Here is a 27,636-nt window from a genome sequence, read left to right as displayed (position 1 = left end):
CCTCTAGCAGAAACCTATTTTTAAATCCACAAAAATGCAAGGCTGTAAACCCTACCAATGACTCCCATATCTAATAAAACCTCCACAATTACCCTATCTCCATTCCTAAACCTTAATCTAATTCTAATTGCAGCCCTTATTCTACCCTGAGCCCTTACCTAACACTGTCCCTCCAGCGCATTGTATTAGCATGCCACTCAATGCAATACACCAAATAAATAGAAAATGAACAGTGAACTTTCTCCAACCCCGTCTCCAGGTGGCCATAAAGTCCATAGCACTGGCCTTAACCCGAAGCACTGCTCTAATCCTAACCTTAACCTTATCCTAGCCGCATTCCTAACATTTACTCTAACGATTACTGTACCCTAACCCCTAGGTTCATCCCAGTCCCTATCCTATGCCAATATAACCATCCCTTTCCAACCTCGTATCCCTTTCTTTAACACTTACCCAAATGATTACTCAATTAGCCCGAGCGTTATCGTAACCCTTACCCTAACACTTACCCTGACACTTAATCTACGCTCACAGCTAACCAAACCCCAACATCTTCAGCCCTCCTACAACCATCCTGACCTTAATGCATAAACCGTAACCCAATTCTAGCCTTTACGCTAGCCCTAACCCTTACCTTTACCCTAACCCCTTTCCTAACCCCAACTCAGGCAATCAAAACGCCACTAAAACCTCCTTAATCGTAACACTTAACCTAGCAGCGCTGCATCTTCACCTACTTCTCAGCTGCATGTTTTGACTGTTTTTTGCATGGTGACTTTTCATTGCAAAGGTACTTTCGCCACCATTTTTTCACTGAGTACATTTTTGCTGGCAACATTTTCACTGGATACCCTCTTTCTTTGTTGGTCATTGAAGAGGACCTTGATCAAGTGGGTTGGTACCTGTGATGGCCTCACCACTGGTGGGGTTGAGGTGGGTATTTCCCTGGGAACTTCCCCATATTACAAACTGGCCCATCATCCAGTCCCATGGGGATCCACCCGTCGACCTGAGTCACTCCACTAGAAATCCCCCCCAAACGAGGCTAGGGACCTTGTCACGGCACCAATTCAGGGACTGCGAGACACAGAAGCAGAAAGGTCAACTGCAGAAGATCCAAAACTCTCTGCAAGGAGAGTTGTGAAGATTTAGTGAAGTGAATATATCGGTCAGTCTCAAATGAGGAAGTACGGGAACTCGTCCTGATGAATTGCGCATGCCGAGATCCCGTCTTCTGTTAAGGCACATGCACACTGGGACACCGTAGCTGGCGTTTAGTGCCAACTTAGTAGTGGCATGTGGGACCACAAATAGTGATGCATGCTCCAAATGTCTCGTTTATACAAATTCATATTGAGATAAGCGACTACCAAAGCAGAAATAGTGGGCTTTCCTTAGGATTTGCCTGGGAGTGCAAGGGGCGGATTGGAACTAGGGACAAACCCCCAAGAGTGTAACTTTAAGCTTATTCACAAAATGTCAAAATTCCCTCAGGAACCTATGTGGTCTAGGTTTAAATGTACGAGAGGTGTGAAAAAATAGCCAAGCCGGGGGCATTGGAGAGCAGCAGAAGCAGCAGGATGTGGCTGCAAAGTGTTCCTGCCATGGTATGGTAAATTCTATTAATGTACCTGTTTCTGGATCTCGCAAGGTGTTTCAGGTGAGTCTGGAAGTCAGTAGAAGCTTTGGGCTACCGGAACAGTGCCCCGTGGGCACCCTTGGTTTGAAATCTTGATGAACAACACATATCAAGGAGGCCATTTTGCAATGCCAAAATGGCTTCTGGACAACGGGAAGAATAGAGCAAGTGAAGACCCACGCTGAGGGAAACTGTGCATCTCTCCGCTCAGCGGGTAGAGGTGACAACCAAGGTCTCTGCCCGAACGTGATAGATCAGAGTCCCAGAGTGAAATCCTGGTTCCTGAAGAAGAGAGAAGGACGCCCTGAGAATGTTCCGTCAGGGACAGGCACATAGACGTCAAAGGTAGGGCACTGTGGGAGAGCTGCATACATCCCAGCGACACTCTGGGGAGGGAATGGTATGGCATTTTCTGGGGGACTGTTGAAGCTACTCCCCTTCCCCCCCCCCGTGGTGATCTCAGCACTTCCATCCCTCATTCCCTGAAAAGATAGGTACCGACTATGAGGTGTTGTTAGCAGCACTTAACAAAAAGAGACATTACCACTGACCTGCCTTGGGAAATGACAAGGGAAGAGTATGGCTGCCCAGTGGGGGTGTTCATGTTATTCTGGCTAGGGAAACCCTTGCAATTCCACTGCATTTCCTGGGTTGTGCCATGGTAATGGCAACTTATGGCTAAGGGCAAGCCAAACAAGCGCAGCTAAATTATGCCCACACAACCCACATAATCCCGCAAATGATGGGGATGGGGGAGCACGGGCTGGTCCCTGGGTGATGACTCCCTTACATTGTGGAATATCCTTCAAGCTATCAATAGCTCCATAGAGCAAGAGGAAAGCTCTGAGAATTGAACTTAATTTATTAAGCCGGGACAACCAGACCATATCATCTCGACTCGCCAGAGAATCTCAGTGATAGAAGGCTCTATTAACCTCTTGGGTGTCCCAGTTTCTGGACTGTTGAATAGAGTCATAATACTGCTGGACAAAGTGGAGGAATCAGAGGGTTGCTCCAGGAGGATTAACGTCCAAGCGTTTGGCCTTCCAGAATGGGTTTAGGGGCTGTCTGTGGAGCTGCACTTGGAGGAGTGTTGTTTGCTGGGTTGTAGGGCCCAAAGGATTGCCTACATTTTACTCCATTGAAAGGGTTTACGTTCACAGGGTCCCCCCATGAGGCCTTATCCTACGGGAGCACTGCCTAGGGCAGTAGTGGAGAAATTGCAAAAACTCACAGTGATGAAGGATGCAATCCTTCAGGTGGCCAGAAAGCAAAGTGCCCAAATGGTGGATGGCGCAATTATTGAAATCTATCCCGGTTATACAAGAAATGTTCAGAAACTGCCAAAGCATTTTGGTGGGATTCATTAATGGAAGGTATAAGTAGGGACAACTGGAATGTGGGCCATGAGGAGAAGACTGTATGGGTATTGATAACCATTGGGATGGGGAGGGTTTGATAATGGATGTGATTGACACTCAATCCTGGAATTAAGCTTTCTGATATCACAGGACGGAGAAAGTGATTGGCACTTATAACTGGGTACCCATTAATAAATGCAGAAATTCTAGTTTATTATTATGTTTGGGTGACAGATGCTTATGGGCTTTAAGAAGTATGGGTTGAGGGGTGTTGAGAATTGTTCTAATGAGGTTTTAAGAATTGTTGTTTTCCTCACCATGATAACATGCATATGAATATGGGGTGCAACCAGATCTGCAGGCTGGATACTGGGACTGTTATCGCCGGTGACCGGCATTTGCAACATTATTAAGAGAGGGGTGGTCTAGCAGGTTCTAAACCAGCATAATCCAGATGTGGTGTTCATGCAGGAAACCCATATTGTGCGAAATTATTTTAAAAATATTGGGTAGAGAACACTACACAATAACTTATCATGCTGAGATCACCAAAGTCTCGAGGGGTAACATGACCATGTTAAGGCATTCACTTAAAAAAACACTGGAGTTGCATGGACCCGAGAAGTATATAAGTGATGGTGGGAGGAACCCCAGAATTATATATGTGATGGTGTGGGGGGGGGGAATGAACAGAGAGGTTCTGGGATTTTGGAATGTGCATGCTCTACCCCACTGAGCACGGGATTGCTTTATGAACTTTAAATGCTATTCATAAAATGTACAGCCGGCTGGTGGATGATGTGTTGGATTCCCAGGTGGACAGGCTGAGAGGAGAAGGGGGAGACATGAGGACTCAGGCAAAATTGCATGACTTTATATCTGCAATGGGCCTTGTGAATGGTAGGGTTTCTCGTTTGACTCAGGGGCCCATCACTCATTGTCCAGCCTGGATTACTTTCTTCTCCCAATGGGTGAGTTTGAGGGGTGGGGGGGGGGTAGAATTCAAAAAGTGCTCTTTGTTCCTAAGGGGTTCTTGAATAATTCACCTTTTTCTGTGGAGGGTTATAAGTACTTAAAAAAAGGTCTAGGTTTCCCTCTACTGAGACTGAACATGGCCAAATAACCTGTTCTATGGGAAGGCGCTCTCTCTCAGGAAGGTCTACAGCCATGTTTTAGCTCACTGTACTTATCACAGAGGAGCAATATCATTTGCATATCAGTTTTGTCCCACCCACCTGGGCACTCCAGCACCGAAATGCCAGGAACACCTCCGCTGAACAAGAGTACCAACAGCAACCACAGACATGTGTTTTAGCCTAATCAGGACTATCAGTGAGATGAAGCTGTGCCTCTCTAAGCACAGGGAGCAAGGGTTGTAAGTAGGCCTGTACATTGAAATGGCATGTGGGAACCCAAGGCATATCACTTTGGTTCTCAAGAGGTAGTTGAATCACCCAGAAAAGAAATATCTGGAGTAGTCTGAGCTTAACAACACTTTAGCAGAACACAGTAGAACACTCTTGGGGGCATATACGACAGTACTGAAGGGTTGTTCTAACTCCAATTCGAGAGAGAAATCCATAGACAGAATGGGAGTCTTGGGTAACCCGGAGTTCAAGATTGGGGAATTGGAGAAGCACATCCTAACAGATAATAAACCAAAGTACATAGACACGTGATGCGAGTGAAGGACAGCACTATAATATGTCCACGGGCACAGCAAGTCTCATACACTTGAAAGAGGGCCACAATCTAGCGAATCTAGAGATAAGGTAAGGTGAATGTTGGCCTGGTTGGAAAAGAGAACAAGGTTCCCGTCATATGCATGACTTCGAGTTGAAGGATGGATCTAGAGTGACAATAGATTTGAATATTGCAGAGGTCTTTGGACAATACTACCAAACATTATACTGTATCAGGGGTCGCCTCATAAAACTCACCAGAAAATTACAAAAGAAGTCATAACAGAAGTGTACGCCATTGCAAGAATAACGCAGTTTCATTCAGGGCCCCAGACGCAGCCGGGACAGCAAATTCATACAGATCTCGGAACAGAACTGCATGAAAAGACACTGTCAGAGAAACACCCCTAAAATAAGAACTTTTATACAAAACAAAGTAATTAGCATTTGCATTCATGCGACATGAAAAGATCTCCCAATGCAGAACTGATTGAACTTCGCACTTTGAACCCTTATAGAAAAACATACATTGCGATCAACCATTTTGTCCACTTACCTTCCAACACCACCTTTAATAACCCCCTGTGACATCACAATCCACCCTCAATTCTCACAACACAAAGTTAGTCATTAAACATTTGAGACAACCAGCAGAACTTTATTCAACTGGCGTGGTTGCCTCATCCTAATTTCCATGAGAATGGCACTTCACCATGACAACATCAGATCCTTGAACCACGGCCATACTACTATACAATTGGTGTATATCGGGAACACTCTAACCCGTTTCCCACTGAGGTTCTTTTCCTCTCAATTATAAAATATTTCATAAATTATTTTGAATAATAAATGGTCATGTGTTACTTATTCATTGGCAAAACATGTGAGCTCTAATCTGTGACCTCGAAAAATAACAACCATTGTGTTCTTGTGACAGCGCTGGCCTGGAATTGCAGACTCTTCACTAAATCGCCAGCTACAGAGGCCTTTACCGCACATAAAATGTTAACACACATATAAAATAAAAGCAAGCTTTTAAGGCCTATTTATTGCATTTTGTTCTACTGCTAAATTTGATTATACTTACCTCTGCTCCTGTATTTATGAATTAGTTTTATTAAGAATTTTATTTCACAGGTATGAGAAAGAGCCCCCTTCCCTTTTACAGTTCTACTCTCTGCAGCTGTTAAGTGTGTTCCATTATACCATGTTGAACTTGCATTTTCATTACAATCAGACATGGGAGCAGGGTTAGAAGAGTTTCTTAAATATATACTAGTAGAAAGGATCGCAGAGGAGCAGACAAGCATTTGCGAGGCTGAGAAGGCAATCTCTAAGCCTAGAAGATTCCCATTCCCAGTGGGATTCCAAGCAAACTATGGAAGAAGCTGGACGACAAAATGAGTGCACACATGTTAATTATGTTTTTGGCCAGTCGAGTTTGTGCCCGATTTGGCATATGATTTGATTTTGGTTGTTTTAAAGTGTGGTAAGCCCACAACCAATTGTGTCTCCTACATATCCATATCCTTGCTGAATGGAGAAATGAAAATCCTTGCTAACATACTAGCCAGCCAACTGTTGTCCGTGATTTTGGATGTGGTACATGCAGATCAATATGGGTTTATTCCAGGTAGGGCAAAAAGGATGAACATACAATGGTCGCATAATGCCCTGGACAGAGCAGCAACAACCCCCGGTCCATTGGTAATAACGGTGGTTGACACAGTGAGCCCTTTGATTCTTTCTACTAACCTTATCTCTGGGCTATTATGGGGAAAAAGGGTTTGAGGATGCTTTATGACCAGAGTCAGACTGCTCTGTCCGGGTCAGTGAAGAGACCTCAGGCTCATTTGCCTATTATGAGGGCACCATAAAGGGGTACCCATTATCCCTGCTGCTGTTCACTTTGGCACGAGAACCATTAGCAGAGCAGCACTGTTCTCATCCAACATGGAGTTTTATTTTCCTTTCTGGACTAATAGGAATAGGATCAAGTGGCTCTCGATGCAGACGACATGTTGGTAATGTTTGGTGATCCTCATTTTTTCAGTCCCAGAATGAATGTTGAATGATAGAGTAGTCTGAAGGTTATATCGGATTTTTCTTTTGCAAGGAAGGGATAGGAAATGCAAAGAAATTGCAAATTAATCATAGTTAAGGGTTTTAACAAAAACTTGGGGTTTCAATCTGTAGGAAAAATCGAACCTTCCTGTTAAGAAATCTGCATCCAGACACAAAGTGATTTCAGGCAGACACTATAAACTGGGCCAAATTCCTAATTAGTACCAGGCGGTGAATAGGGGGTTGAGGGGGTGACAGCCTCTCAGCCAATAAGGAGGCTTGGAACTGGGGGATTACCGGACGGTAATCCCGCCACCCTGAGCCTACTCAGGGCTGGAGGCCACCATCTTACCCCGCTAGGCAATCAGGTAAGAGCACCTGTCACTCCCCCTCATACACCATCCACAGATCCCTCCCCACTTACCTTCTTTTTGGTTCCTTTTTGGGAGCGGGCACGCTGTGAACACTTCTGTCCCCAGCGCGTCCACTCCCGATCTGCAACACGCCACCAGGAAAAGGAAGAAGGGACTACAGGTAGTTACTTCTCTCTGTTCCATTGTGGCCATGTTTGGGGGGGTTCCTATTTTTTTAATGACCGCCATGGAAAGGGCAGCTGTTTTCTTTGTTTACTTTTTTAAACTAGTTTCAATGGCCACCATGGAAAGGGAGAACAGACTTCCTGTTCTCATCATTGGCAGGTATTTTTTTTTTCAGTTGCGAAACCCTGGAGTGAAAAATGAAGTTCTTTTAGTTCCCCGGTCTTACGGACCAGGGTACTAATAGCAATAAGCCCCGAGCAAGGGGGGCGGAGGGGTCATCACCAGAAGGTTTCTGAATAGATTGGAAACACAAGTCAATTATAAACCTCTCTGTCCAATTTTGGTAACATGGACGGACCGGCAGGCTTATCTCCGCAAGGTCATAGATTGTTGGATAGTTTCAATACAATGAAAATACAATTATTACACAATGATAAAAAACGGGCTGGCCAGTCAAGGATGTATACAAATATCTACTTTATTATTTCACAATAGACAATTTTAGCACACTACAAAATACAACCCACCCTGTAAAGGAACACAGAGGACAAAGAAGGAAAAGGGATGGATTCTGGATACTGACAGGAGGGTAGTCAGTATAGTAATTCATTGCAATAGTCCAAGGATACTTGGTTTCAACACAAAGGGAGCAATGGGTCATAACATGTCACATGTCACCTTTGAAGAAGGACCAGGGGGACAGAACTACAATGTACCTCATGCTTGTGGGAGTTCTTGCTGCTCGACAGTGTAGAGTCAGTTTCACGGCACTTTGCAGGTTCAGCGACAGAGTTCAAGACAGGAGACAGCTGCGGGTATTAGGCGGCATGCAGTTTGGTGAGCAAGGCTAGACGGATGGCTGCAGGCTGGCCTACACAGTGGCTCATGGCCAGGAATCATTGTTTCAGTGCTTGTTGGTGGGTCTGAAGCACTGGTCGAGGCACCTCGACGAGGTTAGGAACTTGGGCATGACACCAGTCTGCGGTGCAGTAGGTTGCAGCTTGAGGGGCTCGACTGGTTCAAAAAAGGCCCGTAAAATGGACGCTGGTTGATGCTTCTCGATGAAATCCTCCTGGCTTCTTCACTGGGCTTGTGTTGTCCTTCAAGGTGGATGGCCCAAAGCTGAGACGTGTGTTGCAGGCAACAGCCTTGTCCTTGGTTTTGTTCATAGACTTTCTGGAGCTTTCCATCTAGGAAGCTTGCTTACAGAGCCTTGCAGGGCACGCTGTGTGCTCTCTAGGTACCAGTCCTGGAGCTGCTAGTGGGTCCTCTGTATTCAGTATCTCCTTCTGTTCCCTGGGAGATGTTTAGGGGAAGGATTCTGCTTTGCTCTTTGAAAATCTTGGCCTCTTTCACTTGTGGAAGCTGTAAGGCAAAATGCACATTCAGGCAGGGTCCAAATGAGTTCTTCTTGTTACTCCTTATAAAGTCTTCAGATGATATGCCAAAAGAGGGACTCAACCCTCTTTTAAATTCAATTGGGCCACAGTGATTGGGTAGGCTAAGCCTACATTCATGAAACAATCCTGGGTCCCCACCAACAATCTCCTCTATGCATGAGGTCATAACCAGAGTGATTTGCAACAGAAAAGGTAAAGGTGTGAAAACATGTAATACTAAGTCCCACACATCTTCCAGTCCATTGTGGATCGAAGGGTTTCTCTGATTAATTGAGCTCTCTGGTGTTCCTGAGTAAAGCAGCAGGTCCCCCTCGAAGCTGTGGCTAGACCAGACTTTTGGTCTTTGCTAAACCACATACTTGTGCCTTCTGAATGGGGTCCCCCTGCGGGGATGACTACTGCAAATACATAGTTTAAGACATGACAGGTTACGGCTCTTTATACTGAGAGGTGGGAACTGGCTTTAGGTTGACACAGGTTATTGGGGTTTCCTGTCTCCTTTGTTAAACCTTTGCAGCCAGCCCCCATGTGGGCCTGTTTGAAGTATATTCTACTAGTATGTTAATTATGTCAATTGCTACCACCATATGCAGAGGGTAAATAAACTGATAGGATGTATCCATGGAGCCGTTGATAGTTAATTCGGAGGGCCATGGCAGGGGGGAGGGTTGGCCCTCCCACTTCTGGAGATGCATTGTGTACTCCACCTGTCAGAACCAAACTAAATATGACAGGTTGACTGCACCTATAGGCTATGTCCACCCAGAGTACACAGGTCCATGTGTATGTCATGCAGTGAGCATAGGAAAATGTGTGCAGATTAGCCCCACATATTTTCCAGAGGTTGATCTACCATCATTCAATTTCATATAAAATTTCAAAACATGTCCAGGTGCGCGCACACCCACTGTGCAAATGGTCAAGTTCCTTAAACTAGGTATGTTGCTGGCCCTTTCACAAGCATTTCTCAACAATCATTTGGGATGACCTTACACTTCAGTTTATTGCTGAGTAGTGCAGCTTGTTTCTCAAAGTCGTTTCTCTCGGAGCAATTCTGGCGGAATATTAAAAACTGACCAAACTGTAAATTTTCCCTTAGGGTCCTTGGGTGAAAGCTGGTAAAGTCCCGAATCGAATTCCAGTCAGTGGTCTTCCTAAAGACAGACATTGATAATTTGCCACCTAAAGGACAGATTTCTAAATCTAGGAAATTAATCACTGACTTACTTGCAACTTGCAGTGTATGTAAAGTGAAGAAATCTATTCTGGGTGTTCAACCACGTCATGAATCCTGTGAGTGTTTCTTGATTCCCATTGAAGATCATAATAATGTTGTGAATGTATCGTGCTCACATGGTTATCTGGGCACCAAACGGGTTGTCTGCTGTATAAATCACATCTGCTTCGTATAGATTAGCCAGTGGTGGGTCAAATGTTGCACCCATAGCAGCACCTGATACTTGCACGTAGAATTAAGCAAGGCAAATGAAATAGTTCTTAGTGATGGCCGGTTGCGCCAGTTGCATGATGAAATGTACAGGTACCTCTATTTGTGGCACTTTTTCTTGTAAAGTCTTCTCTATTACTCTTAATGTTTCTGTTTGTGCTATATGAGTATAGAGTGACTCGAGTTTCATCAGTAGGTTCAGCACGCCGGTGGTATGTTTAAGATAGGAACTCATCTTCGGGACCTCAGATTGCAAAAATACATCAACAAATTAAGACAATGGTTCCAAGATATAACCGATCCCGACACGATTGGTCATCCAGGTACGGGGGGAAAACCCCTTATGGACCTTGGGAAAAGCATAAAATGCTGGAGTCTTTAGGCACAATGGGCAAAGAGATGTGGCTTCCTTTGCGCTGGTATGTCCTTCACACAAGCCTTCCTCTACAATAGGCAAAATAAGGTGATTCTGTAGGATTTCGGGCAAGCTATAGATAGTTTTCTCTTTCATCTAACAATCAGGACACCATGGCATCATATTCAACGCTATTCAACGATATCCATAATGATGATGGCACCGCCTTTATCGGCCAGCTTGATGGTAATACCTTTGTTGTTAATCAGTTGTTTCAGGACCTGCCCTTCCTTTTTTAAGAAATTATGGAATTGTCTGGTTTTCTTCAGTTCTAGTTCAGTTCTAGTTCTCCCAACATTTTCAATAATGCTTTCTCAAAAGTAATGAGGCTGGGGTGACATTAGCGAAGGGTGGATAGAATGTAGATTTTTGATGTAAGCCTGTGATGTCTTGTTGTGACTTATCAAGACTCTGATCACCCAAATATTGTTGTAATCTACCTTCCTCACAAGTTGAGCGATCTCTATTTGTGTTTGGAGTGGATTGTAGTGTAGGTTGGTACAAACGAAAGGCCTCTTTACACAGGCTCACAATTGGGCAATACTGTGTTCTCGTAAGTATGGAATAATGACACAAAGCATCTGATTCTTGCAGGGTTCCAGGAAATCTATTCCACCAAAATTAGATGTGGGTTTTGGCATTGACTACACACAGTCAGTACACCGCGTTGACATGAAAAAACATGGCTATAAGGAATGAAATGGTCAAAGTAAAGTTGAAGATTCACAGACACTGAATTGGATGTTTTATATTGTTTACCTAGTTGCAGGCTATGCATACAGCCCAGTCTGTGGTAAAGAAAACAACGCCTAGCAACTACCACATCTATTATGAATTATTGATGGCTGTACTTGTACTGTTCTTAGTGATAGTGCTATACTAAATGAATAGAAGACGGTCTTGAGGAAGATGGCCATAACTGGTGAAGGCCATTGAAACTGGTTGACATTGTAGTCTGGGAAATACGCTCCAATGCAGCGAATACCAGACTCATTGGGCCTCATTACGACCCAGGCGGTAAGTTACCGTCTGGGTCGTACCTTTACTACGTTTACGCCATGGTGGTTGGCGGACTTACCGCCCCATTCCGAGGTTGGCGGGGCGGTAAGTCCCCATTAACCCATTTACCCTTCCCCATTCCCATTTTTGCCCCATAGGGCATAATGGGAGTGGGGAAGGCGTTAATTACGCCACCGTCAATTACGGTGGCGTAATTAACAACAAGGTCCCTTAGCGCCATGGATTTTAACACCTGCTAAAAGCAGGTGTTAAATCCTCCATGGCGCTAAGGGACCTCGGAATCAGGCGGTAAGGGTCGGCGCTGTTTACGCCGCCGTAAACCCCTTACCGCCTGGGTCGTAATGAGGCCCATTGATATTTTAGAACTTGAACCTGTAGATCACAAAACACCTTTGTAGTAACAGTGCTTTCAACCCAATTTGATACTTGAGCACCCTTTAATGGAGTGCCATATGATCCAGAAGGAATAACTGTAGCATGCATCAGACATTGACACCTTTTTAACAAGTTTGAATGTTTATGGTCTTTGTTGTGTGATAAGATTGGCAATAAATACCCCGAAAACTAAATAGCTAGCTAACTCTTTGGCTTGCTTCTTGTGCTGAGACACTACATAAGATCTGTGGAACCCTAACAAAGTCCTAGAGGGCCTTTTCTTTCCTGTTCTGTCCCTTCATAGACAGGCATACCAACACCAACTCCTTGCACGTTCTGAATGCTCACAAGAACTAGTAGGACCGCCTCTCTCTCCCATTGTTATATTTTCTTTGCATTCCCATGTTTCCTCCCCGTTGCCCTGTGCGCACTTTGAAACACAATGTACTTGATGTATAAGAGCCTTACAAATGCACAATACATAAAATAACTAAATAAATAGTTCCAGTGGATGGTGTGAGTAGGGACAGCTAGAGTTATGTGCTATCTCTTTTTGTCTGGTCTCTATACCAGACTGCAGGGTCTCTTTACAGTTAGTAGCATAAGAGTAACCTTGTCTGTGCTGTTTGATAACTAAGTTTAGGTAGTTATGTCCTTTGCGTGGTACAAGACATTATTAGACAGACCCTACTGAATTTAGAAGTAGGTCCTTGTAAGTATCTATTGAATTCAGTATTTCACTGTCAGAATTCATATGTGTAGATACACGTGATGGTGTTTGTACAAAGACACCTTTGGGTCTTGTTAATTAATATTTGCATTATCTTTAGGAAAGGATCCAAACGTCAAACTGAAAGCCACCTTAACATCTACAAGTAGGCTGGTAAACGATAGTACAAATAACAATCCCGGCTTTAATTTTTGCAATAAGGCTGTGCAATTGCCTGCATCCTTGAGAACTGTCTGTATTGCATTGTAAAAGCTATGTATAAAATGGCACTACCCTGTAAGACAAAGAAAATTGTATGGGGCTAAAGGCTTGCATTTGTGCTAATGTTCATACCCACAGTGCTTTGCTCAGGTGGCTGTGAACTGGAGGTGAACTTCCAATGATGGCTACTGGGTGGCGCTGTGGCATGTGTCACTTGGTTGAAACGGCTTATTCTGGTTTCGAATTTCAGGTGCAAGTTGTTTTCTGAAGCCTTATAAACCAACCATAACTTTGCTGGTGGTTACTACACATTCCCCAATGCTCCACTGTATGGCTGATCCTTAATAAGGGTGACACTAGTATGTAGTTGTCTGTCTCCTTAAGAGCGGTCTTTTTTGGGTTTAAGAAACTATGCATTGAATATTACTGTCCTGTAAGACAATTGTTTGCAGCTAAAGCCTATGTGGCTCAGATCTGGAAGTACACGTCTAGTGATGGCTTCTAAGTGGTGATGTGGCATCTGTGATTTGGTTCAAATGGCTTCCTGCTCATACTTTCTCCCTAGTATGAATATGGGATGCATAAAATATATTAACTTTTTTAATATATTGTAATTGGCACATTTGCAGTCCTTGCAGACAAGAGTCTTAATAGCCTCTTCTTGTGAGAAACTAAAGAGTGTGCTGGTTTCACTGCAAAACTTGAATGTAGATACTGTTGGGAGTCTGTGAGGACCCCCAGAACCGATGCCCGTAAGCCCCCAGCACCACAGACTGGCATCGACACGTCTGCACTGCTCGGGCTTCCCGGTCGCACTGTCGCGGCCGGGATCGTCCCCTTTATTTATAATGCACGTGCGCGTCCCTTAAGGGGGCAACACCACACTCCTCCTTTTCCATGAGGACAAACAAAAATGCTTCACTAGTTTATAACAACAACAAAACAACTCCACAACATTAACATAAAATCCCCACACACCCCTTTATTCACAACCACCCTGGATCCCACTAACTAACACTGGAGGCCCACAGGCCAATTATAAAACATGTCCCAACACATAATCGCTGCGGTAAGCGGGTTTCCCTCGCCCAGCCCTCTGGGGGTACCTCCCGCTTACCTCCGGCACGGGCAGTCCATCCTGTGGTACTCCCCGGGCTGGCGACGCAGGCATGGAGGACTGGCCTCACCCTTGTCTGGCACTTCCATCAGGTCCGGTTTGAGGGGAGGCTCAGTTCTGGGGTCCCCTAGCTTCTTAAAGAAGCTCACATTCCGGGTGACGGCCGCCCTCCCGCCCGAAGCCGTCACCATGGACCCCTTGACGGCCACCACATCAAGTGGCTTGGGTTCGTAGGGAAGAGAGAGCTTTCAATTGGGATGCCTGTTCCTGATTAGCACCTCATCTCCCGGCTCCAGCCGTTGCAGTCAGAATCCTCTCCTGGCATTCTCCTGTTCTGCCGGAAGCCGGCGATCGATCTCCACCTGCTGATCATCAATCACACTGGGCTCCTTCTCCCCCACCTTGGGCAGAAGCCCCCGGGGGCACCATCTGAACAGGGCCTCGGCTGGTGCCACTCCCGTGGATGCATGGGGGATGGAGCGATACACTCGCCCTCTGCAGGCACTGCCCCTGGCCTTGGGCTATCCTGAAGGTTTTGCTCAATGTCCTCATCAGCCTCTCAGCCCCGCCGTTCGCCCATGGCCAGAGGGGGGTGATCTTCCTATGTCGGACCCCGTACCCCTCCATCAGCTCCGAGAAATGCTCGCTTTGAAACGGCGCCCTGTTGTCTGAGCACAGGGTGTGGGGGAACCCGTGGGCAGCAAACACTTTCTCGATGACCACCACCACGTGCTCAAACGCCACCGAGTCCACAAACTTGACCTCCGGGTAGCGAGAGTACTCGTCCACGATCACCAGGAAGTGGGTGCCTAGACCGGTGGAGCCAAAGTCTGCATGCACCACTTCCCAGGGCCGCGTCCCCCGGGGCATTGCTTCGATCACCGGCTCTCTTTGTAATGGGGACGCCACCTGGCACCAGACGCAGGCAGCAACAAAGTCATCAACCTTCCGCTCCAACTCCGGGAACCACACCTTGAGGCATAGCTGAGCCTTGGTCTTAGCGGCCATGGTGGGCCAGAGTGATCACTTCCTTGACCTTCGATTGGGGCACGACTATCCGGTCACCCCTTAGCAGAAGGCTGGATGCCGAGAATGACAACTCCTCCCTCACCTTACACAGCTGCTCCAGCCCCACCATGGCTTCTTGGGTGCCACGGCCAGGGACTCCAGCACCGTCTTCCACGAACCCTGTTGCATGACATGTTTCAGGATTTGGAAGTACTCATCTTCAGCCGCGGCTGCCTCCAGATCTTCAAGGGGCATGGCATTGGGGGTTGCCCACTACACCATCATGCGAACGTGATCGTCCGCTTCCTCGGCACACGTGCCCTTATCCTCCCCGCAGTCCACGCCAGGATGCCTGGACAGATAGTCCGCTGCGTTGTTCACGCCTGGCCGGTATACTAGGGTGACCCCATACTCCAGGAGGGCAAGCATCCATCATTCTATCCTCGCCGGTGGTTTAGACGAGGACCCCACCAATATGGGAAGCAGGGGTTTGTGGTCTGTCACGACAGTCACCGTGCGGCACAGGACGTAGAGTCTGAAGTGCCTGCAACCCCATAGCACTGCCAGGGCCTCATGTTCAATTTGTGAGTATCGCTGCTCGGTGTCAGACAGCGCCTTACTGGCGTAGGCCACTGGGCAAACAGAGCCATCCCAACCAACCTGTGTCAACATGGCCCCTAAACCAAAAAGGCTGGCGTCCACATTGATTTCGGACGGCAGGGTAGGATCGAAAGAACGCCATGGTATCTTCAGCCGTGAGGGCGCTCTTGATGTCTTTGAACGCCGCCTGCTCGAGAGGACCCCACTGCCAGGTCGTTTCCTTCTTTGTAAGGGCCCTCAGGGGCTCCGATCTGGATGCAAGGTTCGGAATGAATCGGCCACAGTATGTTACCATGCCACGGAAACTCCTCACATCCGACACCGACTCGGGCGGCTGGGCCTTCTTAATGTCCTGCACCCTCCTCGGATCTGGCGACACACCTCCTTCTTTGAAAATGAACCCAAAGAATTCAATGGTCAGGCGCAGAAACTCACACTTCTCCCTGTGGAGCATGACGCCCAGTGATTGCAGTCTTTCAAAAGTCCTGGCCAGCTTGCGCAGATGGTCCACCTCAGTCTTGGCAAACACTAGGATGTCATCACTAATGTTTAAGAGGCCATCCAGGTCAGCGAGGGCACCTCAAATGATGTTCTGAAACACCTCCGCTGCTGACGACACACCAAAACTGAGTCTCTTGTATCGGTAGAGGCCACGGTGGGTGGTGAATGTGGTTATGTATCTTGACTCGGGTGCAGGATGACTTGATGGTAGCCGGCCCAGAGGTCCAACTTTGAGAAGAAACGAGCACCTTGCACCTCCGCGATGATGTCGTCGATGGTTGGGGTTAGGTGTCTCTCCCTTTTGATGGCCTTATTGGGTAGCATCATATCGACGCATATGCGGACAGAGTGTGGTTGCTTAGGCTTTCTTGCTCGATGATGCTTAAGTTTACGAGATTGTCCAGTTCTTTGTCTACCTGCTCCTGAAGATGAAAAGGCACCCTCCGATATTTCAGGGATATGGGCTGCACAGATTCATAAATGTGCAGCCTCACCGGGTCTCCAGCCATTTGTCCAATTCCGTGGAACAGAGCAGAATACTTGTCCAGCAGATCATGAATGTCCTCGAGGTATACCGAGTAGGCAAAGCTGACAATGCCTAAGGCCTCTGCTGCAGCACAACTCAGGAGAGTGTTTGTGCTCATCGGTGTGACATAGAACTGGGCCGTGATCTGCGAGCCATCGTGCTCCACCTTTGCCACAAAAGCACCATCCAAAGGAATAGGTTCTGACTCCCCGAAAGCGAAAATCCGGGCCCTCGGGTGTGTCCAACCTGGGAGGCGTGTCCATTGCATCATAATTTCCATGGGGCATCACATTGACCGAGGCACCTGGGTCTACGAGCACAGGGACTGGTGACTTGTTGACTTCCACCACACACCTCAGTTGGCGTCTGTTCTTATACTTGAGGGCCCCCACACTCGACACGAAAAATATTTTCTCTTCCTCTTCTTCTTCCTCTTCTTCCACTGGGGCACCCTCCTCACCCTGGTCGACCTGGGCCACGTTCGGGGGGCGATTCTGACGGAGAAACCCCGACCAAACCGGGCCTCTGGGCACCATCACCAGTAGGGCCGCCTTGCACACATGGGAATAGTGGTCCACGAGACCGCACCTTCCACAGGTTCTTCCCGCTGCCGGGCATTCATCAGGGTGGGGTAGGTCGCTATCAGGCTCGGGCTGTAATGGTTCCAATTCCTGATCCCCTGCTCCCAATCCTCCTCCTCACCTGGTTTGGATTCCGGTTTTGCTCCGAACCTCTTCCTCCACAGTGTCTTTTCTTTGCTGTGCAGATAAGGCCTGCCGCGAGAGGAAGCCACCCTGAACCCGTTATTAGGAGGTCCAGGAGGGGCACTCCTTCCGCAGCAGGCCGGTCCGGGGAAAAAGCCTTACGGCATAAAAAACCCCTGTCTTGTTGGATGGTAGAGGAGAACTGCAGGAATCCGAGGGTTCCGGTGGAGTAGTTCCTTGGTCGTTCCAGCGGACGTGCACTGGGCGGTATAAGTACGTTGAAGTCATACAGCAAATAAATGCGGAGATAAGATGGGGGAGTAGACAGAAGAAGAGAGAGGAGCACTAGAGCAACATTAGCAAGGCGGAAAGCGGGAAGGGTGGAAGGGAAGCAAGAGCCAGAGGAAAAAACAGCGTGTTAACCCGAAAGCCTAAACGCGAAGGGTTTCAACGTGTCGGCTTCCGGGTTGAACGCAAAGAAATAGGCTTGCGACGGCGTACTCCGAAAAAACTAGACCGTCACAGTACGGTGGATGGGAACGTGGCGGCAATATCAATGGCGGCTCATGCGCCAAGGGGGCCACAACCGCCAGCTTCCTCGGTTCGTGACAGTATACCCCCTTCCCAAACCTATACCACCAGGTTTACCCGGATGGAGTCTATGGAAGCGTCGGGTGAGTATAGGAGCATGAATGTGGGAGACAGGCTCCCAGGAATCCTCCGAACGAGGATAACCTTTCCAAGACACCAGATACTCCAGTCTGCCCTTTCTGTATCTGGAATCTATTATGGCCGATACCTCATACTCTTCTGGGGAGGATGGCACTAAATCTGGTATCCCTTTCTGTGTAATAGAAGGGGTGTCCGGATCTACCGGACGAAGGAGGGAGGAATGAAATACTGGGTGTATGCGATGCATACTTTTGGGAAGCAGCAGTTTATATGACACGGGGTTAACCCTCTTAGCAATCTTGAAAGGTCCCAAATACCTAGGAGATAATTTGGATGGGTGGAGCCACCGAGGGAGGAACTTAGTAGATAGCCATACTCTATCCCCTTCCTTCCAATCGGGACAGGGGGTACGAGAACGATCCGCCTGTCCCTTGTATCTCCTTCGAGATAAAAGTAAGTTCTGCTGAGCCACCTGGTGGGCAAAGGTTATGTCAGCCAAAATGGATTCTATAGTTGGAATGGTGGAAGGGGGATTATGAACAGGAAGTATGCCACGAGGATGTAATCCATAAGTACAGAAAAAAGGGCTAAGGCCCGTGGCAGTATGTATGGCATTATTATAAGCGAATTCTGCTGTTGATAATAAGGCAACCCAGTTATCCTGCAAGCTATTAGTATAACACCTGAGATATTGTTCCAGAGAGGCATTGAGTCTTTCGGTTTGGCCATTCGTTTGAGGGTGGAAACCAGAGGAGAGGGCCCGCTCAATACCTAATCGCTGACATAAGGCCCCCCAGAAACGAGAAGTAAACTGGCTCCCCCGATCGGATATTATCTTGTCTGGCAGCCCGTGTAACCTAAATATCTCCTTGAGAAACACTTCTGCCATCACCGATGCAGATGGGACTCCTGGAAGCGGAGTGAAGTGAGCCAGTTTCGAGAAAGAATCCACCGTAACCATCAAACAAGAGAACCCCTGGGACGAAGGTAAGTCGACTATGAAGTCTGTTGAAACCTGAGACCATGGACGAACAGGCGCCTCTGATTGCACTAGCAAGCCGTAGGGTTTGTGAGTGGAATATTTACTCTTGGCACAAACCTGACAGGTACGGCAATATTTCTTAACGTCTTGAGTGAGAGAGGGCCAAAAGAAAGAACGGGATATCAGGTCAATGGTACCTCGTATGCCTCTGTGCCCAGAAATAGCATGGTCATGACCCCATTTCAGGATCTTTTGTTGGAAAGGCTTGGAAGGGATGCATAATCTTCGGTCAATGAATAAAAGACCCTCAGACCATCTAGCAAGTCTCCGCAGGTTGAGAGGCACCCTATTTTCCAGCTCCGGGGTAGTAATCGCTTTGACATCCTGGAGGAAGGAGGTAATGATTCCCACCAACCGGTTACGGGGAAACATGTTCTCTAACGGTGGAGCCAACTGAGTGGCAGGTGAGTCTCTCCTGGACAGGGCATCTGCTAGACTGTTTTGGGTGCCAGGAATATATGTGATGGAGAAGTCATATTGGCTAAAAAAATGGGCCCAGCGTGCCTGTCTGGAATTGACACATTCCATGTTCCTGAGTACCTGTAAGTTCTTATGGTCGGTGCGCAGTATAACCCGATGGGCACTTCCTTGTAACAGATGTCTCCATTCTTCACACGCTGTCTTAAGGGCCAACAATTCCTTTTCTATTACTGAGTAATTTCTTTGGCTTGCTGACAGGGTCTTTGAGAGATAGGCCACAGGGTGTTCTTCTCCATCCTTGGATTGTAAAAGTACGGCTCCCAAAGCATTTGCAGAGGCATCAGCTTCTACTATAAAAGGTTGGGTCTGGTCTGGCTGAAGCAAGACAGGGGCAGTACAGAACATCTTCTTCAAACTCTGGAAAGCTAGGTTGGCTTGGTCAGTCCATGCAAAGTTTCTGGCCTCTTTCTTGAGCAGAGCTGTGATTGGTAGAACAACTTGGGAAAATTTACCGATAAACTTCCTGTAAAAATTTGCCAGACCCAAAAACCTTTGTACATCCTTCTGGGAGGATGGAGCGGGCCATTCCAAGATGGCCGTCACCTTCCTGGGATCCATCGATATGCCTTCTTGGGAGAGGATGTAACCTAAGTAAGGGACAGAGGAGGTCTTGAATACACACTTCTCGGGTTTGACCAGGAGGTGTTGGGATTGAAGACGTAGAAGGACCATCTTCAAATGCTGGGCATGTTCTTGGGGAGACGGTGAAAATACCAAGATGTCATCGAGGTAAACTATAGTGTTCACATACAACAGATCGGAAAACAGGCGGTCCATAAACCGTTGAAAAATTGCCGGGGCATTGACCAACCCGAAAGGCATGACCTTGTACTCAAATAAACCATAGGGGGTTCTGAAAGCGGTCTTCCATTCATCCCCTGTTCTTATGCGTAGCAGATGGTAGGCACTCTGTAGATCTAATTTCGAAAAGATGGTGGCTCCTTGAACGGCCTCCAAAATGTCGGAAATTAAGGGCATGGGATAGCGGTCACGAACGGTGACCCTATTAAGGCCCCTATAATCTATACAAGGCCGTAGCTCAGCTGAATCCCGTTTCGGTATGAAAAAAAGAGGGGCTCCGGCTGGGGATTTCGAAGGCTGGATGAGCCCATTGGTAAGATGAGAATCCAGGTAGGTGCGTAGGACCTTCTTTTCTGTGATGGATAAAGAAAACATGCGGCCGAAGGGCACCAATGCATCTGGTACCAACTCTATGGCACAATCCTCCGGACGATGTGGGGGTAATTCCAAAACCGGATTGTTACTAAATACTTCCCGGAATTCAGCCAACTCAGTGGGTATACTACAAATGTCACATACTTCCTTGCGTTCGGAAATCAAAATCTGCACCGTCTCTTTTGGAATACGTGACAAACAACTCTGTCTACAGTATTCCGACTCAAAGGCCATGGTGTTTCGGGTCCAATCGATGGCTGGATTGTGTTTCCTAAGCCAGGGGATACCCAGGATGATGGGGAAATGGGCGGCCCGAATGAGATCGAACTGTAATTGTTCCATGTGTTGGAGTATAAGTACCTTGAGAAGTTCAGTAGAGTGGGTTATGGGACCTGAAGACAAGGGTGATCCGTCCACACTTTCCACTTTTTGTATGTCTTCACGTTTCTGTAGGGTGAGTCCTTGTTGGTGTGCCCACTGGGTGTCCATGAACACGCCTGCGGCACCGCTATCCAAAAGGGCCATGGTATGAAGTACTGAGGTGGGAGTTTCCAGTCGGATGGCCACTATCATGAGACGCGAGTCCATGGTGTCTGGGGGTGAAGAGATGGTTACCGTGACATAGGGACTTGGGGTTAGACCTCGGAGACTCGTCCCCATTAGTTCCGAGGTAGGTCGTTTCCCGTCTTCCTAGGGGGTACATCCGGACAGCTACGAAGCAGGTGTGTATTTGAACCACAATACATACAGAGGCCCGACTCTCTTCGTCTTCTTCTCTCATCTGAAGTTAAGGGCGCTCGAGCCGCCCCTATCTGCATTGGTTCTTCCCTTTGACTTCAGGATGGCAACATAGGCAGGGAGGAGGCACCAGGAGTGTGGGGCACGGGAGGCTTATGCTTTCTTCGTTCCACCCTTCGTTCATTCAGCCGGTAATCGATCTGGAGCACAAGAGACATCAGATCCGACAGGGTGGTAGGTCGGACTATGCGGGCTAGTTCGTCCTTGATCTCCTCCTTGAGACCACGACGAAATATGGTATATTGAGCCCGTTCTGGCCAACCTGCTTCAGTAGCAAGTCTCTTGAAAGTTGAAATGTACGTAAGTAGATCACTAGAGCCTTGTTGGACGTCTAGGAGTTCTTCTGCGGCTACATGCGTGATCTCGGTCTGCTCAAAGGTTTGTCTAAGCCGAATCAAGAAAGCCCCATAATCATGGGTGACGGGATCATTGTTTAAGACTTGCGGGGTTGCCCAGGCTAGGGCATTTCCAGTCATGTTGGATACCATAAATCCGACTTTGGTATGATCTGAAGAAAAGGTCTGGGGGCGGAATGCAAAATAAATGGAGCATGCTTCCATAAATTCTTTTAACTTCTTGGGGTTCCCGTCATATTTGCCTGAAGACAGGATCATAGGGGATAAGTCCATCTCACGCGTCTCTCGTGTAGCGATCATCTGTCTTAAGGCAGTGTTGTCCGCTTTAACATTCTGCAGTTCAACATTCATAGCCTGAACCGCATTAATGAGTTCTTGGATCTGTTCGGGAGTGGCCATTGCTACACTCGGGCGTTGCAAACTATCAGGCTCGGGCTGTAATGGTTCCAATTCCTGATCCCCCTGCTCCCAATCCTCCTCCTCACCTGGTTTGGATTCCGGTTTTGCTCCGAACCTCTTCCTCCACAGTGTCTTTTCTTTGCTGTGCAGATAAGGCCTGCCGCGAGAGGAAGCCACCCTGAACCCGTTATTAGGAGGTCCAGGAGGGGCACTCCTTCCGCAGCAGGCCGGTCCGGGGAAAAAGCCTTACGGCATAAAAAACCCCTGTCTTGTTGGATGGTAGAGGAGAACTGCAGGAATCCGAGGGTTCCGGTGGAGTAGTTCCTTGGTCGTTCCAGCGGACGTGCACTGGGCGGTATAAGTACGTTGAAGTCATACAGCAAATAAATGCGGAGATAAGATGGGGGAGTAGACAGAAGAAGAGAGAGGAGCACTAGAGCAACATTAGCAAGGCGGAAAGCGGGAAGGGTGGAAAGGAAGCAAGAGCCAGAGGAAAAAACAGCGTGTTAACCCGAAAGCCTAAACGCGAAGGGTTGCAACGCGTCGGCTTCCGGGTTGAACGCAAAGAAATAGGCTTGCGACGGCGTACTCCGAAAAAACTAGACCGTCACAGTACGGTGGATGGGAACGTGGCGGCAATATCAATGGCGGCTCATGCGCCAAGCGGGCCACAACCGCCAGCTTCCTCGGTTCGTGACAGTCGCATCCACACTTCTGGCATGATTCACCAGCTCTCCCGCCCCTGTCACGGAGGCCGGATCCCGGTCTTCTGACACCTCTGCCACCACGCCACATGGCACATACCTCCTCAGTCTTTACCGGGCGTGAGCCAGCTTCCATCCTGGACACCCGGGCCTCGGACACTTCATGGCAGCGCCCCAGCTCCAGGATGTGGGCAAGCATGGTACCGGGTTCCCTCAACACCTGGCGTCTCAGTTTACCTGATGAACACACCTGAATGAGCATGGTCCTGATCATGTCCTCCGCATCGCCCCATGCACATGCCAACGATAGGCATCTGAGATGGCCATAGAAGGTTTCCAATGTCTCAACCTTCTTCTGCCGTGCTGAGAGCATCACAAACCTCTCGTAGTCAGCATTTGCGAGGGGGAGAAAATGATCTTGAAGCGCAGTCGTAGCTGCCGCATAGGAGGTGTCAGCTGGTCGGAGGGACTCGAAGATTTCATGCACCACAGGTCCGGCCACATACAGCAGGGTGGCAAGTTTGCTGTCATCATCCGTCTCCATCGTGGTCCGGAAATACATGTCCAGACGGTCCACCCACCTTTTCCATCTGGGCCCCAGGGTGGATGGTGGGCCTGAGACATCGAACTCCATGATGGGCTGCACTGCCGCCGGGGCCCTCATCTGCGCCATGCCTGGAGGGGGCTGCTGCACAACCGGCTGTGCTACTGGTGGAGCCTGAGGCAGTTGCTGAGCCTGAGGCTGCGCTTGATGTTGTGGCTGGGCTTGAGGCTGCTGCAGGTCCGCGGGCTGTCCACCGTCCTGGTCATCAGGCACATTCATGGGTTAGAGTGCACAGGCACCCCCAGCGTGACTTTTGGGGGCCACAACTCACCCCCACCACCACAGTTCAATCACCTCCAGGGTCTTGATTCCCACCAGTCCAGACACACACAGGCAAACGAAGTCCAGACCTGGCGATGATGATTATGATAATGATGATAGGTGGCAGAACTCCGGACCAGCAGTGTGCCTCACACACATACAAAGCAGCTGGGTATGATGAAGAAGAGAACAATGAAGATGGGAGTCCTCAGCTGCCCAGTGCTGTGTCCCAGCATGGATTTCCCATATATTGAGCCAGGGAGGTCTAATGGCTAAGCAGGCCTAGGCATCCTACCCCTTCTCCTTGCCTTCACTCGACGTAGTAGGCCCAAAAATCAAAGAAAATTCCAAATCTGGACATGTATGTGCAGGTTTGCCTGCCTGCAATCAGTTTTCCCAAAAATTAGGCATGGATGCCCCTCACAGGTCCAACCGGAGCCCTGCGAGTATCCACTGCCTGAAATTCAAAATGGCCACCTGCCACGTGGTATCTGCACGGCCTATGGCGTGAAACGAAAAAACTTCAAAGATCTCCGTTTCGGGATAAAAAATTGAAGGAACTTTCACCGCCGGGCCCAGGCATTACACCGACCTCGTTCTCACTGTTGGGAGTCTGTAAGAACCCCCAGAAGCGATGCCTGTAAGCTCCCCAGCACCACAGACTGACACCGACATGTCTGCACAGCTCAGGCTTCCCGGTTGCACTGTCGCGGCCGGGAACGCCCCCTTTATTTATAATGCACGCGGCGGTGTGCACCGTCACGCCGCAGCGTGCGCGTCCCTTAAGGGGGCAACACCACAGATACCCCATATGGAATGGAAATAAATTACAAAGTAATACTATTTTGCGATTTAAATTAACATGTGTGGCATTAACTGCTGACCTGCACTGCACCCTCAAGGAGCATATCAGTGAAGAGAGTCCCCGCTGGTCACCCTGTGCATTCCTGTATACCCTGTGAATCCTGCTTATTGATGGCTGAAGTCAGAGCCAGCCTGATGCTGTTGGTTCCACTGCAGGGATTGCTGTCTCCAGATATCCCACAGTGCACCTTGCCAGTTTTCTAATGCAATGTGGCATCCTAAGATAGAGGACGGTCGAGCAAATGACCTCATTGGTCCGAAGATGACTGAACTGTAAGCAACATTTGGTTTGTACCCAGGTGAGCATGCATGGAATGTGTTTCCTGTCCATTTTCCACTGCACATTGCATCTGCGTCTGATGGTTTTACCTATCCCGCGTTATCTTAACAGAACACTGAAGAGTTCTCATTCTGTGCAAAATGCCCATACATTTCTCCCAATTCTATAGCACTGAACAGGGAACTGTTGTTATTGGACCTTTCCTGAGGTAGTGGGAGGGGGTGTGTTGGGGGTTTGGGTCCAGCGATGAGAGGGTTGTGTATATGTAGACTCTTTTGACAAACGCACATCAAGAGGTTATATGAAGGACGGAACAATACACATGCCAGCTTATCATGGGTAATTCTATTCCAGCATTCTCTTTGATCTCCCTGAGGATCTCGCTAAGCATACACGTTTAGAAAACAAGAAAGGTGTCCAAAACGTTTTAATCCATTGTATTATGTTGATCTGGTACTGTATTTATAGAAAATGTAGCTTTTTTCCTAAATAAAGTTTATTCTGATTCTGAATAAAGGGGTCATAGTTTCTTACATCAAACATCGACAGCGCTGATATGACCCATGCATCGCCCATGTGAGAGTTCATTAGCAAAGGACTCTGGATATGCAGATGCACTGTTCAGATATCTGCATACCCAGAGTCCATCATAAACGTACCATTACACACTGACTAGTGCAAGAATAGGACCTTCCTCTCAGTAAATCTACACGACTGAGGCCGTGCAGTGACCTGGGAATAATGTCATGTGGTCTCTCAAGTTTGCAGACATACGTGTTTGCTGGAAATATAACTTTCTGTTTAGTGCATTCCACCTAATGATGTTTCAGAAAACTGGAAAACACAGATTAACACTTTTTAAACCATCTTGGAGAAGGTGTTAAATCCTTCTACCCTCTGCTGAATGAGCTGCCTAGCATTTGGATTTCCAGATCCCTATTCACATTTCTACACACCCAAGGCATACATTTCTGAGACGTTCTGAATGGCTATTAAAGGTTTATTTCCCACCATAATCAAAGCCCAAGAGGGTGTCTTTTGAAATTTAAGGAAACGAGGAATGAGCTCGTGGTTTGGACTACAAATGTCGTGATTCTTCACTACTGACATGCTGGGTAGGGTTGATGGGAGTTGAAGTCTGAAACAGCTGGGGGATCACATAATGAGTAAACCATAAGCTAGTGGGTAAGGGGAAACTTGTTGAACAGAAATGTTTTATTTCTCATGTTACATGAATGTGGAAAGGTTGGAGATCTAGAGTAGTACGCAGTCTCACCCAATGATTTCAATCTTAATCCGAAATAAAATGACAAATTATTGATTGGCATCCATGTACGTGCAGCCAGACTGCCCTCTCTCAAAAGAACTCTCTATGCTGTTCAATAATTAAGTGCAAAGACAAATGTGGGGAGTAACTGGGTCTGTGTGCTTTCAGTGGGCGTGGATGCGGGCATACTACGTAAAGCTGGAGACTCTAAAGGGATGCTTTAAAGGACACATCCCAAATAAACATTCTTTTATGGCGTGTTAGTGATCACCACATTTTTCATCCCGCACAAGAGTTGGCTGAACATTGTAAAAAAAAATTAACAAAAACTTGTAACAAGTTTGAAAGGGCCATGTTTGCCAAATAAACACACCTATCGACTAAGGGCAACAGCAGCATCCCACAACACACTGAATGCTGTACCCCTGTGGGAGGAGTCAACACACAGGTGGGCTTTTCTGCTCCATTGCTACCCGAATAACCCTGCTGCTTTTCAGGTAAATCCCCCCGCACCTCCCTTTTTGGCCCCCACCCCCTTCTCCTCCGGGTACCCCTAGCTAGTATTGTCAATGGTGAAGGATCATTGAAGTCTTGGGGCAAAATATCTGAAAAGCCAAAGTATGCAGAGCAAGGCCAGGCTGCAGCTCCTGAACCTGTGGCCTGCAGGAATTACACATAAATGTGTGCTAAAATCGCATTGGTCCAGTGGTCTCCATTATCAGGCTGAGATCGGAGTCACCTGAGCAAAGCCCGCAATTGTTGAATGCACATATTCACCTCCGATGTGATGGTTATTCAGGAGTAAATGTGCATGCCCAAAAAAGAGACAGGAAAGAATCGATGCACACAGGACTGCGGCTTCAAAGGCTGACTGGCCTATCAGAAGAGCTGGATATTTACTGACAGGTCAGTGCCTCTGAAATGACAACAGGGCTGAGGCAAAATCAGTGAAATGTCGGGTCTGGCGGGATAGGTTCTACTCTGGCCCCACTGGAAATCTAGGTCATTGCAAGTGTGAAAACGACTTGAACTTTAACAACAATCAGCATAAGAAACGTTACCTCATATAGTTCCAAGGGAAAATTGCAAGCCTGAAAGAAAAGAAAAAAAGTTATTAAGTAAAAACCATGTGAAATAAAATGAATCACGCTGAATGCGCTGTGCCAATTAATCGCATACAGACTGGGAGAGATTGAGAGAAGGGAAAGCGGTGAGAGAGGCAATAGTTCCAAAGAAATGCTATAGGCAGAGAATCAAGCAAGTGAATAATAACGTAGACTGAGATTGAGGAAAAGAGAAAAGGCCAAGAGAGAGGATTAGTGTTTAATATAGGTGGAGAGAGTGAAAAAACGAGACAAGAAAGAGAACTAGGGTCTGTGTGTGTGTTTGCGCATGACTACTGAA

At 47.6% G+C, this 27,636-nt stretch overlaps 1 protein-coding gene across 1 annotated transcript in view; it reads right to left on the bottom strand.

The window, feature by feature from the left end:
• The window catches only part of PRKCG (protein kinase C gamma), a 1,699,783-nt gene that overhangs the window by 286,781 nt on the left and 1,385,366 nt on the right, over nucleotides 1–27,636 (bottom strand). Inside the window, exon 9 of the mRNA XM_069637367.1 lies at nucleotides 27,294–27,323. Within this exon, the coding sequence (XP_069493468.1) occupies nucleotides 27,294–27,323 (30 nt within the window). The remainder of the gene's footprint in view (nucleotides 1–27,293; nucleotides 27,324–27,636) is intronic.

Source organism: Ambystoma mexicanum, chromosome 1q (genome assembly GCF_040938575.1).
Source record: "Ambystoma mexicanum isolate Mex_15411 chromosome 1q, UKY_AmexF1_1, whole genome shotgun sequence".
NCBI lineage: Eukaryota > Metazoa > Chordata > Amphibia > Caudata > Ambystomatidae > Ambystoma > Ambystoma mexicanum.
Note: the sequence above shows the minus strand (reverse complement) of the source record. Positions and strands in the feature narration are given on the sequence as shown.